Source organism: Sinohyriopsis cumingii, chromosome 19 (assembly GCF_028554795.1).
Source record: "Sinohyriopsis cumingii isolate HCF-2022 chromosome 19, ASM2855479v2, whole genome shotgun sequence".
Lineage (NCBI taxonomy): Eukaryota > Metazoa > Mollusca > Bivalvia > Unionida > Unionidae > Sinohyriopsis > Sinohyriopsis cumingii.
The window spans coordinates 41,558,487-41,574,902 of record NC_142979.1 but is presented as its reverse complement, the minus strand read 5'-3'; the positions used below and the strand labels follow the sequence as shown (position 1 = coordinate 41,574,902).

The window sequence follows — 16,416 nt, the reverse complement described above, 5'->3', positions numbered from 1 at the left end:
GTAATTGGAGTTATATATTGGTGGCCTGATAGGCCTAATTGGAGTCATGCATTGATGGCCTGATAGGCCTAATTGGAGTCATATGTCCATGGCCTGAATAAATTTGTGCCCCTTTATAGAAATTGTTAATTTTTAATACATTATAAAAATGTTTTGGAACTCAATTTTTTTTTGCCTTGGGGTAGTAATGGGTATTAATGTTTTGCTAACACTAATCTAGTTATTCTCATTTTCAGTGTTCTTGTATCATCTTTAGAGAAATTTATATATTAGAAAATAAACATACATAAGTAACAATTCCTTGTTATTGTTTGATAACAAGGAAAGTACAAAATACATGTAGATATGCATTCATATGTTATATGTATAGGATACTTATTACTTATTTGACATGTTATTTGTATATAATAATTATTAGCTATTTTTGATATGTTATATGTATATAATACTAGTTATTTGATGTTATATGTATATGTCTTAGTTATTTAATGTTTTTTTTGTGTATATAATACTTACTTTTTATTTGATATGTTATTTGTATATAATACTTATTATTTATTTGATATGTTATTTGTATGCCATAATCATTAGTAATGTGATTTTTATTTATGCCATGCAGGGAAGACAGTCAGAAGATAAAGTTGCACAACTGTATTCACCAAAGTGTTCTCTGAAACAGTAAGTTGAAAATGGAGTACATTGATTCTTTCTTCCTTGTCTTATGAGCATGAGTTTTGAATTTGTCAGAAAGAACTTGAATTTACCTCAGGACTTGTATTTACTGGGTCAGTTGTAGTTACCAGAGGACTTGTATTTAGCAGTAGTTCTGTATTTACCGAGGGACTTGTATTTACTGAAGGATTTGTATTTACTGAGGAATTTATATTTACTATGTTATGAACCTATGGTCTTGAACTAAGTAACAGAGAAAAAGCAAGACTAACAAGTTTAGTAAACTTTAAGAAATCATTTATTTCCATAGAATACAAAGTGAAAATTTAAAGGGAACTGACATTTTTGTGATTTAAATCCCAAATATTCCAAAATGTTCTATCACAAGTCAAATTTTATAGTGTTCCAAATGAACTCCAGTATAGAATGTCCAGATGTGCCAGTAGTCTTGAAAGAGCTGATATGCCAACAGTCGCAGTGTATCTCAGTGAATGTCCTTGAATAAATTCACAATAATTCCAAATAATGTTAGTCTAGTCAATGAGCACTTTGTAATTCTAATGGATAATTTATATCAATAATTCCTCTCAAATTATAACATGACCATGAGATAAATATTAAAAAGATTATTGTGCAGTGAAACTTTGATAACGTAGACATCAATCACTGTAATACTGGCATCAGTCACATTGATAACTGAGACATCAGTCATTTGAATAACACAGACAGCACACTTTAATAACACAGATGACATCAATCACTTGAATAACACAGATATCAGTCTCTTGAATAACAGACATTAGTCACTTGAATAACACAGACATCAGTCTCTTGAATAACACAGACATCAGTTAATTTGGATAACACAGACATCAATCACTTTGGATGACACAGACATCAGTCACTTAGCACAGACATAAGTCACTTTGGATGACAGACATCAGTCACTTTGGATAACACAGACATTAATCACTGGATAACACAAGCATCAATTTGGATAACACAGACATTAGTCATGTTGGATAACAGACATTAGTCACTTGAATAACACAGATATCAGTCATTTTGGATAGCACAGACATCAGTCACTTGAATAACAGAGACATCAGTCTCTTGAATAACACAGACATCAGTTAAGTTGTATAACACAGACATCAATTTGGATGACACAATCAATAACTTTGGATGCCACAGACATCAGTCACTTGAATAACACAGACATCAATCACTTTGGATGAATACCATGTATAGTATTGGTCCCATTTAAAGCTAACCATGTATATTATTTGTCTCTCAATAACTTTACTGTGTATAGTATTGGTCTCATGATAAGCTTACTGTGTATATTATTGGTCCCATGAAAAGCTGATCATGTATATTATTGGTCTCATGATAAGCTTACTGTGTATATTATTGGTCCCTTGAAAAGCTGACCGTGTATAGTATTGGTCCCATGAAAAGCTTACTGTGTATTGTATTGGTCCCATGATAAGCTTACTGTATATAATATTGGTCCCATGATAAGCTTACTGTATATAATATTGGTCCCATGATAAGCTTACTGTGTATAGTATTGGTCCCATGATAAGCTTGCTGTATATAATATTGGTCCCTTGAAAAGCTTACTGTGTATAGTATTGGTCTCATGATAAGCTTACTGTATATAATACTGGTCCCATGATTATCTTACTGTGTATAGTATTGGTTCCATGTTAAGCTAGCTGTGTATAGTATTGGTCCCGTGATAAGCTTACTGTATATATTATTGGTCCCATGATAAGCTTACTGTGTATAGTATTGGTCTCATGAAAAGCTTACTGTGTATAATATTGGTCCCATGATAATCTTACTGTAGATATTATTTGTTCTGTGATAAACTTACTGCTTACAGTATTGGTCCCATGATAAGTTTGCTGTGTGTAGTGTTAGTCCCATGATAAGCTTACTGAATATAGCATTTGTTCTATGATAAGCTTACTGTATGTAGTATTGATCCCATGATAAGCTTACTGTGTATAATAGTGGTCCCATGATAAGCTTACTGTGTATAATATTGGTCCCATGATAAGCTTACTGTATATAATAGTGGTCCCATGATAAGCTTACTGTGTATAATATTGGTCCCATGATAAGCTTATTGTGTATAGTATTGGTCCCATGATAAGCTTACTGTATATAATATTGGTCCCATGATAAGCTTACTGTATATAGTATTGGTCCCATTGTAAGCTTACTGTATATGGTATTGGTCCCATGATAAGCTTAACTACCATTTAAGGGGAATACAAATGTTGGATTTTGATATTTTTTTTAGAAGAAGGTTTATTATTTATAGGTTTATCACCAAGCCTGAATAATGAGAAATATGGCATGCATCTAGGGAAATGATATGAGAAAACTAAAGTGGTTTTGTAATCCTGACATCAAAAATGCTAAAATATTCTACAAAATATATTTTGCTATCATTTTAATTTAAAACAAAACAGCATTGTCATGTATACTATCCCATTACATGTTTCTATTTGCAGATGCAAAGATTTCCTTCAGGAATATCCCGAATACAAAACGGTAGGCTGATTTCCACTAGTGTTTGGATATTTATGGTCCCTTGCTATAAAGACTTCCTTGTCCAAGTAAACCACACCCCTTCTACAATGTGGAAATGGTCATGACACCCACTCCCCACCTGCACCTGTAATGCACTGCCCCTACTACACTGTGGAAATGGTAATAGAACCCACTCATCCCCCACCCCAGTAAACTTCTGCCTGTAATCTGGTGGGTGAATTATCATGGAACCCATTCTTCACCCCATCCCAGTAAAATCACTGCCTCTCTAATGATTTAGGACAGGTCATGAAGCCCACTTTCCCACATCCAATGAAACAACTACGGTAACCCCTGTTACAAAGTGGGAATGATCATGGACTCATCACCACCCATAAAACCACTGTTTTTACAGTGTGGTAATGGATTCCACTGAATTTGTTATAGTTTTCGTCAATTATTGCTACTTAATGAATTTCACATGTTCTAATTCTCCATGAATTTTGATAACCATTTATAGTATTGGTATTATCACATTATTATTTTTGTACAGTGTTCTTACTGTGTAACACTGCCAGACAAAAGTGGCATGCTTTATATTGAGGGATGTTACTTTAAGAATTTATCTAGGCATTATATTGATTCATATCAACAGAATGTTTAATGATGTAATATATTACAGTGTATTTTCATGAGTCAAAAACTAAAATAAATTTGTGACAGTAACAAAACAAATATTTACCAGTTTAATGAGATTCATTACCATATCTGTTTATATGAGCAGCAGATAGGTTTTATAGTGAGGGACCCCTTTACCATGGCCATATCTGTGTATATGAGGGGAAGCAGTATACTGGTGGGTGTTATAGTTAGGGACCACTTCACCATGACTTTGGTGAAGCTCGTGTAATTATTTTAATCAGTGCATCATGAAGAATATAAGTTAGAATTTCGATTCTATTTTGTACATTATATTATATTATATTATATTATATTATATTATATTATATTATATATTATGTTATATTATATTATATATATATATATATATATATATATATATATATATATATATATATATATATATATATATAATACAAATAATACTATCATACAGGTTACAGAATCTTTAATTTGTACTTTATGGAGATTCGAACCCAGACCTGTGGGTAAATGGCACCCATCGCCTTGCCTGTACACACAAGCCCAAGTTACCTCATAACTAAACACACATCACAAAAAAATTATGCTACTCAATCAGTGTTGCCATTTACCTGTGGAACCAAGTTTTAATCTCTGTAGAGTACGAATTAAAAATTCTCTAACCTGCATGATAGTATTATTTGTATTAAATATTAGTTCTGCCTACTATTATCAAGCATTCTTCTATAGAATTCAGGGATAGCACTTTTCGTTCTGTCTGGTGTGTATGTGTATATGTATATATATATATATATATATATATATATATATATATATATATATATATATATATATATATATAAAATTCCCAAAGAAGATTCAGTATAAGGGCATGAATATACTACCTTTGGATAAAACAAATTACATGATGCCATAATTCATGTGTTTAAAAAGTCAAGTGAGAACAAGTTAGGTTTTCTGTTTGTTATTTGTTCACCTGGCCATAAGGGCAGGTGAATCAGATAGTCTTGTGTCAGTAATTTGTCCATCTGTCAATAATTTCTTGTTACACTCTGGAGACCAGTTTGATAAAACTTGGAATATGGGCTTGTATCAATATTGGTTGAGGTTCATGCATAATAATAAGTAGTCTTGTGTCTGATTGGCTAAGCTTGCTGTCATCCAGGAAGCCATATTTTTCATCTGATTTTGATTAAACTTGGAATATGGACTTGTATTGATATTGGTTGAGGTTCATCCATAATAATAAGTGGTCTTGTGTCTGATTGGCTAAGCTTGCTGTCACCCAGGAAGCCATATTTTTCATCTGATTTTGATTAAACTTGGAATATGGACTTGTATTGATATTGGTTGAGGTTCATCCATAATAATAAGTGGTCTTGTGTCTGATTGGCTAAGCTTGCTGTCACCCAGGAAGCCATATTTTTCATCTGATTTTGATTAAACTTGGAATATGGGCTCAATATCATCAGGATCCTAGATGGGTTGAACAGTGAGCGACATCTGTGAATAGGGTCTCATCCTACACGATTGGCCAAGTTCGTTACCATTCCAGTGGTGCTATTTCTTACTAGATTTGATAAAACTTGGTAAATAGGATTACAGCATCAAGATATCAACAAAATTTGACAATAAACAAGATCTATGCATCTTAATGAGGTGATTTTGCATTTGATTTGTTGAGCTTGTTTCCATGCTGGAAGCTGTATTTCTGAACTGACTTTGATTGGACTTGGTGAATGGGCTTAACTTAAATCATGGATAAGTACAATTTTATGAGTCAGGTCTATTCCTGTTATTGAGGTTTTCTTGAATCTGGCTCACTGAGGGTCTTTGTAGCTCTTGCTCACTGAGGCTCTTTGCAGCTCTTTAGAGACTGTGTTTTCAGTATGAGTTTCATTACACTTGGTAATTATGCTGATATTTTCAGGATTGTGGATGATTATAAACAGGACTAAGACCCATACAAAAGGAAAATTGCCTTTGATTAATTGAGCTTTCTAATACTGAAGCAGCTCTTCCTTTGAGCAGAGTTTGGTCAGACTTAATACATGATTGTATATCATTAAGATATTTTATGATTTTGATTGAGAGGAAGGTCTACTTATATTTATGAGGTATTCTTTATTTTATGGGGTGAGTGTTTCAACTATTGAGACAAATTTTGATTTTATTTTTAGCTAACGTTTAATTAGACTTACATCATTATGACAATTGGTCGATTTTGCAGTATTGTTATTTGTACATTGTCATGACATGATCTTATTGTGTGTTTGACAGAGTTTGTTACCTCTCTATAGACTCTTTTTGTCATACATTTAACTGGTAAATGGGTTTGTATGATAATTTTCCTTGATGAGTTGATGGTAAGTGACACCCATGCATTAGTTATGTCTATCACTGTAAAGAACTTTTATCAAAATAACTACAATCAGCACATTATAAAGGTCAGAAGATAACATTGGGTATCAGGTCTTGCATTATTTTAATGTTCGGAATATTTTCAGGTTTTGAGAGAATTAGAAGACAGTCTCACTCAGTTCAACAGGAATTATTTACTTTTGAAAGATTTTCTTGATGATGCCAGCAGTCGAATAAGAACTATCAGTCAGAATGCCACAAAGGTAACAATGCACAGTGATCCCTCTGAGTTCTTTATTGTACTACTTTCCCTCTTATAAGATGGTAAAGCGCTTGAATTTCATGAAAGGTTTACTCAAATACCTGCTTAACTTTATTTAGTTTTTAGATTGGCTGGTCATTCAACAAAAGAAGCTATGGGATGACATGTTGTACATTGTCAATCTGTCAGCACAAGTTTTATATTGGATGGCATGTTGTCCATTGTCCATCTGCCTTTCAGCACAACATTTTTATGGGATGGCATTTTGTCTTTTGTCCATCTGCCTTTCAGCACAACTTTGTTATGGGCTGGCATTTTGTCCCATATCATCTGCCTATCAGCATAACTTTTTTATGGGATGGCATTTTGTCCATTGTCCATCTGCCTTTCAGCACAACTGTTTTACAGGATGGCATTTTGTCCATTGTCATCTATCAGCACAACATTTTGATGGTCTGGCATTTTGTCCATTGTCATCTGTCTATCAGCACAACTTTTTTTGTTGGTCTGGGATTTTGTCCATTGTCATCTGTCTATCAGCACAACGTTTTTATGGGATGGCATTTTGTCCATTGTCCATCTGCCTTTCAGCACAATTTTGTTATGGCTGGCATTTTGTCCATTGTCACCTGGCTGCTCAACTTTTTTATGGGATGGCATTTTGTCCATTGTCCATCTGCCTTTCAGCACAACTTTGTTATGGGCTGGCATTTTGTCCATTGTCCAAGTGTCTATCAGCACAACATTTTTATGGGATGGCATGTTGTCCATTGTCCATCTGTCTATCAGTACAACTTTTTATTGCTACTTAAAGTTTTCAGTTTAGAACGAGCACTCATTTCCATTCTAATAGAAATGTATCGCATATATATAGGAATACAGTTCTACAATATGATTGGTTCGTTCAAAATCGAGGCTACAATGCCTGTCTTTATCCGCCATATTGGATTTTGCAAAAAGTTACCGCTGTCACTGTATCTCATCTTCGTAATATTCAACTTCTTATCATGTTGAATAGGAAAGCAGAATATTCAGAATTTTCTCCAGGAAAGACAAGAAAACAGAACTGGAGGGACAATTGTGCCATCTTGTTTAGATTTGTGAAACCATCTAGTAAAGGAGAAAACTCTACGTTTTGCAAACTGTGTAATGTGATTTCGCTATTGGGCATGGAGGCGCCCATGAAATAAAGAGCACGAAAAAGCTAATAAACTTCAGCTTGCTGCTTCATCATACATAACTCAGCCTGAACTTATGACGTATATAACTATCAGAGAGAACCTTGATGTAATTCAATTGAAATTCGGTTTATTAAATTTCTTTTGGAAATTAACCTTCCTCTTTCAGTTACTAGTGTTGCTGGCGATTTATTTCGCACAAATTTTCCAGACAGTAAAATTGGAAAGGATTACTCGTATGCTAGAATGAAAACAGTTCAATAAGAAAATCACACAGAATTGAGATCATCAATGAAAGTTGATACATTCAAATCGATAATGATTGGAGAAAATAAATAAGGTATGGAAAAGGCACTCTTGCACCTTCTGAATGGGCACCCAAATCGATTGGCAGCTATGCAAATATACACCAGATAGATAGGTCAGATACAAATACAAATATATACATGATCAGTTCTAATATACTGTGGTATCTCAAATTTTCATGGGGTAACATGAGATGAAGAAAGCTATTTGATAAATCAGTATTATTTCTGTAATGCAGTTATAACTATTAACTTTTATATGTGGCTTTTTCCCTTTTAAAAACAAATAATGTGGCATTTTTTATTGTTTCATCGTGCATTTATTTATATGGTGTATTGAAGAAATAATTTCTACTCAGTGCCTTAAATCAATATGTTGTGCAATAATGGAGGATAGAGAAAAGTAATAAAAAGATAAGGTATTCAAAACACTACTACTGAAAATGAAAGAAAGAAAAGGAAATTATTCTATAAATGAAAATTATTAAAATAAATTCTTCCTGCAAGTGAAACTATTGTCAAAGAGCCCCTGGTGGCCACATGATCTAAAGCATTCACCTTTACTGATAACTGCCATCTCGTCTCTCTGTGTGTGGGTTCAAATCTTGGGCTCAGCCAGTATGGGTATATGAGAAAGCTTGCCATTAGCTTCCCATGGGTCAGTGGTTCTTAACGTGGCTTTCTTGGGTTCTTCATCCACAATTATGCTGGCCATTTGTATAGCCTATCATGAACTTCAAAAATGGCATTAAACCCAAAACAATAACAATAACTGTTGTCAAAATATTTGAATCCTCGTCTCATTTTATCCATGCTTTCTTAATCACAATAAGCAACATGACTAAATTACTAAAACTATTGATTGAGGCACAATTACTAATGAAACATGATGTATATACACTAATTACAGCAGATTACTGAAGCTTATACTTCACTGATTTTTGCACAGTCCACTGAATCGACATTATTTAACTCAAGTCTTCTGGTGTGCACAAGTGTTTGTTGGGTAAATAACCCTAAAATTGATGAATTAGACAATTCTAGTATTCTCAGATGCGGGGATAAATTAGGTTTAATCTTTCCTGCATTTCATGTGAGTTGCAATTATCCATTCAACATCAGTCAGCTTTATTCATAAGTGTGACGATTGTAATTGATTCATCCTTGAAATATGCTCAAATAATGGGGTGTTTCTATTGTTTTTCAATTTAGTTAACATCTTCTTAGTTTGATGGGTTCTGAAGGCATGAAATATTGAAACTGCTTGCGGATGACATTGACCAAGAGGCAACTGGTCTTGTATTTACTTGAAATGATATTATCAAGACTGACACAGATCTTAGCTGAATTTTACCACTCTTCAGCCAATGCATTAATGCTATAGTCGTCGTAAAGTAATTGATGGCACATCTTTATGGACATTGTTTTAAGGAAGTAATCATTCACATATACTTTAATAACTAGTTAGTAGCTTTGTGTTGTTAGCTGCATCAGCTCTCTTTGAGGTTGAATGTAAGTGATTTATCTTGACAGGTGTTTCATTTTTGCTTATTCAGGTGGTAGTACAGTTTTAACCATTGTGACCTTAGTGTGATGTCCTCAAAGTTTTATTCTTTTGTATTCTTTATTTGAGGTATTTGTGAGGTTAATCTACATGGAGGATGGCCACTTGCCCATGCCCCTTTATTGTTTTAAAAGTCAATTGTCCCTTTGGTTTTGGTGGACACTCATGTTACTCCATGACATTAAATGCAAATATGCAGACTTCCACAATCAAAACCACAAATTTAAGAATGCACAAAATGTCTTTTTTTCAAACCAAGAAAATGGAGAACCATGGAAATAAATGATACTTCAGTATGTAATTATTTCGGAGATCATATAATAATAAGAATCGATGGAATACATATGTGTGGTTTGATCTGTTTATTTGATAATGTTTTTATAATATTTTGAAGGTTTGCTCTGCTATAAATATTTGCATATTAATTTCATCAGAATATGTAGGATTGCCAGATAATGATGTCTTAATTGTAAGTCAGTATGTTAATATGAAGAGAAGACAATGTCTTCTGAACAAATACCATGAATTAATTATCAATATCATCAGGATTGTTATTATTATTGTTGTTGATGTTGTTGTTGTTATTATTATTATTATTATTATTATTATTATTAACATATTTAAAATTGATTCAACTAGTCAATAGAATCATAAAATAGGTGTTGTTTTTTTCTTCTCCCAGATTAATGTTCCAAACAAGATTCCTGCTCACTTTAATTCAGCCTATAAATTAAATAATCACTTTAATTCAGCCTGTAAATTAAATAATCACTTTAATTCAGCCTATAAATTAAATAATCACTTTAATTCAGCCTATAAATTAAATAATCACTTTAATTCAGCCTTTAAACTAAATCATCACTTTAATTCACCCTATAAATTGAATAATAACTTTAATCCATTCTATAAATTAATCTATCACTGACACTTGAAATAAATAAACAATCACTATTATTTGTATTGTGCACCATGATAACAAACCATAATTCACTACCAATTTATTGCCTACACATGAAATATAGAACTGACCCTTTCTTTGGCCAGCTTGAACAACTAGACTTAGGAAGAGGTGTTCACAGTGCGAAACATTATCAGTCTAATTAATTGCTCAGATCACTGATGTCAGAAGTGTAAGTTTATGTGAGAGGCTTGTGATGAACAGAAAATGTGGGTATTGTTACTAGAACATGAACTAAAATTTCACCAGCTTTTACAGACAAGCTTTGTAAATACTGACTGACCTTAATGAAATGGGATTAGTTCATATATCATCAAAGATTAACTTTTTTCATCAGATATGAAATAAATGATGATTTCATAGAATACTTGTAACACTATCACAGTAGGCAATTCTCATTTCTGTTGCAACTATACAACTACTTTTCCCAGTATCCAATCAAATTACTCTCTCTCTCTCTCTCTCTCTCTCTCTCTCATGATAAACTGCCTTTAAAATTTGATATATTTACACTTTTGAGTAATATTGCAGTGTGACGAGTACAAGAGTCCAAGTCCAATATGAAATGTTTACACATTGATTTCTGTGCTGTTCTTTTATCTGAACAATGCATTCCTCATGAAAAAAGAGTTTCTTTATAATATGAGTATTTGCTCCTGATGCACTCCAGGACCACTTGAAGCAGAAGAAACCATTATTTGGTTAATAAACACATGACCTCTGACCTCTGATCACAGAAAGTATGCAGTCATTATATTTATGACTTTTATGTAGGGCATTTGTTGGCAGGAAATTAGAATGGCCATTGTGTCAAGGTGACTGCTATATCAGGGTGAGCACTGGGACAGGTTTTACCTTATTTGCAAGTCACTTGGATAATTTTTTGCAAGACATTATAGGTAGAACTGGGTTAATGTTACACCTTTAAGAGTTTACCACCTATAACAATGAACAACAATTTTTGGCATAGGAGAAGCAAATACCAATCATCCACATAATGCCTTGCAGATAGTAGTCTTATTTTGTATAAAGCTGTTAGTTTTGAAACTTATTGATTTCCTTTATCATTTGTCTTATGTAGAAATGTTTGGACTGTACTAGGCACACTCTATGGCTTGATCCAAAGTTCAAAGAGGTCTTATCTTCCACCATTGAAAAGTAAGTATTCTTCTTCTTTCCATCTTTTTATTTTCATCCCTCTTCTGTTTTTTTCTTTTTTTCTTCTATTGTTTTTTTTTCTTTCTTCTTCTTCTTCTTCTTCTTCTTCAGTAATAGATGTAAATTACAGTGACCCTGTGAATAAAATGGTGATTTAAATAAATCTAAATGCTGTGTTTTATGTTTCCTTTTAGTTCCTTTTTGTCTCACACAATTTGTATAATGCATTTCTTACCAGTTGGTTTGTGAAACCGCTCTGGTGGCCTAGTGGTTATAGCATCCGCCTCAGATGCGGGAGGTCATGGCTTTGATCCACGACTGAGTCATACCAAAGACGTACATAAAAGGTAATAACAGCTGCCTCGCTTGGCACTTAGCATTAAGAGGTTAGTGTTAGGACTGGTTGGCCTGGTATCAGTATAATGTGACTAGGTGGGACATCATGCTACATGTCTGCGGCATGATGCCCCAGTGCTAGACATCACTAAAAACTGCCACACTGCAGACATTGTAGTGATATGACTGAAATTTTTTTTAAAGCTATGTTAAAAATCAAAAATCACCCACCCACCAGTCGCTTTGACATAGCATCAGCAGATTGTGTGAAATTATTGAGCATTCTATGTGATCAGTCAAATTATTGAGCATTCTGTGTCATTTTCCACATAACCTTTTTAAATTTTATATCATGTTATTTCTTAAGAGTTATGCTGTGGGATAATTCCAGTGGAAAGTTTTTTTCTCTGTTATCTGTTACAGTTATGCTGTGGGAAGTGTCCATGAGAAAGTTTTTTCTGTTATCTCTGACCAATTTCAGTCAGAAGATGAGTACATTCTCCAGAAATGTACACAACTCCAGGGTTTGATGCCAGAACACCTCAGAGTTACACCAGAGTTTTCCTGTCCAGTCCCATCTGCTGTAAGCATTATAAGTATATCAGTAGTAATTTTGATGAGTTTAGTTTGAGTTGAGTTTTCCATTGTCATCATCATTGCCAAAATACATTAAGGTCTTGCTTCAAGTTTTCAGCTTGATTTTGGGCCCTGGTCTTCATGTTTACGATATAAAGAGAGATTCTATATTTAAATAAGTGGGTATGATAGCCTAATTTGTCAAAAATGCTGTGGAGGGGTGCAGATGTCTTTGAATTTTAGCAAAACAAGATATTTTTGTTTCCTGTACATAATATTTAATCATAATAATATCTAAGGCATACCCAGTAACCTTTTTAGTTCTCATTAAATGCATTAATGATCCATGAATTTTGTGTATAGTAGTTATGGTTTACATGTACAGTACTCATGATTTACATGTACAGTAGTTATGGTTAACATGTACAGTACTCATGGTTTACGTGTACAGTAGGTATGGTTTACATGTACAGTACTCATGATTTACGTTATAGTAGTTATGGCTTACATGTACAGTACTCATGATTTATATGTACAGTAGTTATGGTTTACATGTACAGTACTCATGGTTTATATGTATAGTTGCCATGATTTTACATGTAAAGTAATTAGGGTTCACATGTACAGTGGCCATGGTTTATATGTACAGTAGCCATGGTTTATATATACAGTAATTATGGTGTATATATACAGTAATCATGGTTCTAATTTACCGTGATTATGGTTAATATGTACAGTAATCATGGTTCTAATGTACAGTAATTGTGGTTTATTTGTACAAGAATCATGGTTTAGGTATACAGTAATCATGGTTCTGATGTACAGTAATCATGGTTTTCATGTACGTTAGCCATGGTTTACATGTACAGTAATCATGGTTTAAGTATACAGTAATCATTGTTCTAATGTACAGTAATCATGGTTTATATGTACAAGAATCATGGTTTACAGATACAGTTGCCATAGGTTACATGTGCAGTAATTATGGTTTGCATGTACAGTAATCATGGTTTACATTTAGCATAGTCATGTATAGTAGTCCTGGTTTACATGTATAGTACTCATGTTGAGTAGCCATGGTTCACATTTTACATAATAGGTATATCAGTTGCATGTTCTGGGAGCTGTGACATCTTAGTTGTTACATCATTTGATTTGTAATCCAGAGTCATGGGTGTGATACACACACACACCCGGGTCAGGATGGATCAGTTGCCATTGTATGTCCTTGAGAAAGGCACCTAGTTTCCATTTCCTCAGCATTGATATGCAGTGAGATAAAGTGTGGTGGAAATAAACAATCATCCATCCAAAATATTTTACATTTGAAGGGACTATACAACCTGCAATGCACTGTTAAATCACATTCAGTTAATCTAAAAATTGGTATGCTTCTTCTTGCAGGTTGAAAAGCTAGCTAACATAGATGGTTTGAAAACACCAATGGAGAAAATGTACTGCCTGAAGTCTACTCTGGTAAGTTCTTCTTGTAGCTAGCTAACATAGATGGTTTGAAAACACCAATGGAGAAAATGTACTGTCTGAAGTCTACTCTGGTAAGTTCTTCTTGTAGCTAGCTAACATAGATGGTTTGAAAACACCAATGGAGAAAATGTACTGTCTGAAGTCTACTCTGGTAAGTTCTTCTTGTAGCTAGCTAACATAGATGGTTTGAAAACACCAATGGAGAAAATGTACTGCCTGAAGTCTACTCTGGTAAGTTCTTCTTGTAGCTAGCTAACATAGATGGTTTGAAAACACCAATGGAGAAAATGTACTGCCTGAAGTCTACTCTGGTAAGTTCTTCTTGTAGCTAGCTAACATAGATGGTTTGAAAACACCAATGGAGAAAATGTACTGCCTGAAGTCTACTCTGGTAAGTTCTTCTTGTAGCTAGCTAACATAGATGGTTTGAAAACACCAATGGAGAAAATGTACTGCCTGAAGTCTACTCTGGTAAGTTCTTCTTGTAGCTAGCTAACATAGATGGTTTGAAAACACCAATGGAGAAAATGTACTGTCTGAAGTCTACTCTGGTAAGTTCTTCTTGTAGCTAGCTAACATAGATGATTTGAAAACACCAATGGAGAAAATGTACTGCCTGAAGTCTACTCTGGTAAGTTCTTCTTGTAGCTAGCTAACATAGATGGTTTGAAAACACCAATGGAGAAAATGTACTGCCTGAAGTCTACTCTGGTAAGTTCTTCTTGTAGCTAGCTAACATAGATGATTTGAAAACACCAATGGAGAAAATGTACTGCCTGAAGTCTACTCTGGTAAGTTCTTCTTGTAGCTAGCTAACATAGATGATTTGAAAACACCAATGGAGAAAATGTACTGCCTGAAGTCTACTCTGGTAAGTTCTTCTTGTAGCTAGCTAACATAGATGGTTTGAAAACACCAATGGAGAAAATGTACTGCCTGAAGTCTACTCTGGTAAGTTCTTCTTGTAGCTAGCTAACATAGATGGTTTGAAAACACCAATGGAGAAAATGTACTGCCTGAAGTCTACTCTGGTAAGTTCTTCTTGTAGCTAGCTAACATAGATGGTTTGAAAACACCAATGGAGAAAATGTACTGCCTGAAGTCTACTCTGGTAAGTTCTTCTTGTAGCTAGCTAACATAGATGGTTTGAAAACACCAATGGAGAAAATGTACTGCCTGAAGTCTACTCTGGTAAGTTCTTCTTGTAGCTAGCTAACATAGATGGTTTGAAAACACCAATGGAGAAAATGTACTGTCTGAAGTCTACTCTGGTAAGTTCTTCTTGTAGCTAGCTAACATAGATGGTTTGAAAACACCAATGGAGAAAATGTACTGTCTGAAGTCTACTCTGGTAAGTTCTTCTTGTAGCTAGCTAACATAGATGGTTTGAAAACACCAATGGAGAAAATGTACTGCCTGAAGTCTACTCTGGTAAGTTCTTCTTGTAGCTAGCTAACATAGATGGTTTGAAAACACCAATGGAGAAAATGTACTGCCTGAAGTCTACTCTGGTAAGTTCTTCTTGTAGCTAGCTAACATAGATGGTTTGAAAACACCAATGGAGAAAATGTACTGCCTGAAGTCTACTCTGGTAAGTTCTTCTTGTAGCTAGCTAACATAGATGGTTTGAAAACACCAATGGAGAAAATGTACTGCCTGAAGTCTACTCTGGTAAGTTCTTCTTGTAGCTAGCTAACATAGATGGTTTGAAAACACCAATGGAGAAAATGTACTGTCTGAAGTCTACTCTGGTAAGTTCTTCTTGTAGCTAGCTAACATAGATGATTTGAAAACACCAATGGAGAAAATGTACTGCCTGAAGTCTACTCTGGTAAGTTCTTCTTGTAGCTAGCTAACATAGATGGTTTGAAAACACCAATGGAGAAAATGTACTGCCTGAAGTCTACTCTGGTAAGTTCTTCTTGTAGCTAGCTAACATAGATGGTTTGAAAACACCAATGGAGAAAATGTACTGCCTGAAGTCTACTCTGGTAAGTTCTTCTTGTAGCTAGCTAACATAGATGGTTTGAAAACACCAATGGAGAAAATGTACTGTCTGAAGTCTACTCTGGTAAGTTCTTCTTGTAGCTAGCTAACATAGATGGTTTGAAAACACCAATGGAGAAAATGTACTGCCTGAAGTCTACTCTGGTAAGTTCTTCTTGTAGCTAGCTAACATAGATGGTTTGAAAACACCAATGGAGAAAATGTACTGTCTGAAGTCTACTCTGGTAAGTTCTTCTTGTAGCTAGCTAACATAGATGGTTTGAAAACACCAATGGAGAAAATGTACTGTCTGAAGTCTACTCTGGTAAGTTCTTCTTGTAGCTAGCTAACATAGATGGTTTGAA

At 34.1% G+C, this 16,416-nt stretch overlaps 1 protein-coding gene across 1 annotated transcript in view; it reads left to right on the top strand.

Moving 5' to 3' along the window:
- The window catches only part of LOC149775562 (ankyrin repeat domain-containing protein 27-like), a 68,615-nt gene that overhangs the window by 28,897 nt on the left and 23,302 nt on the right, over nucleotides 1–16,416 (top strand). Inside the window, exons 7-12 of the mRNA XM_089943290.1 lie at nucleotides 620–678; nucleotides 3,201–3,240; nucleotides 6,390–6,506; nucleotides 11,592–11,668; nucleotides 12,428–12,587; nucleotides 13,985–14,056. Coding sequence (XP_089799416.1) covers nucleotides 620–678; nucleotides 3,201–3,240; nucleotides 6,390–6,506; nucleotides 11,592–11,668; nucleotides 12,428–12,587; nucleotides 13,985–14,056 — 525 coding nt within the window. The remainder of the gene's footprint in view (nucleotides 1–619; nucleotides 679–3,200; nucleotides 3,241–6,389; nucleotides 6,507–11,591; nucleotides 11,669–12,427; nucleotides 12,588–13,984; nucleotides 14,057–16,416) is intronic.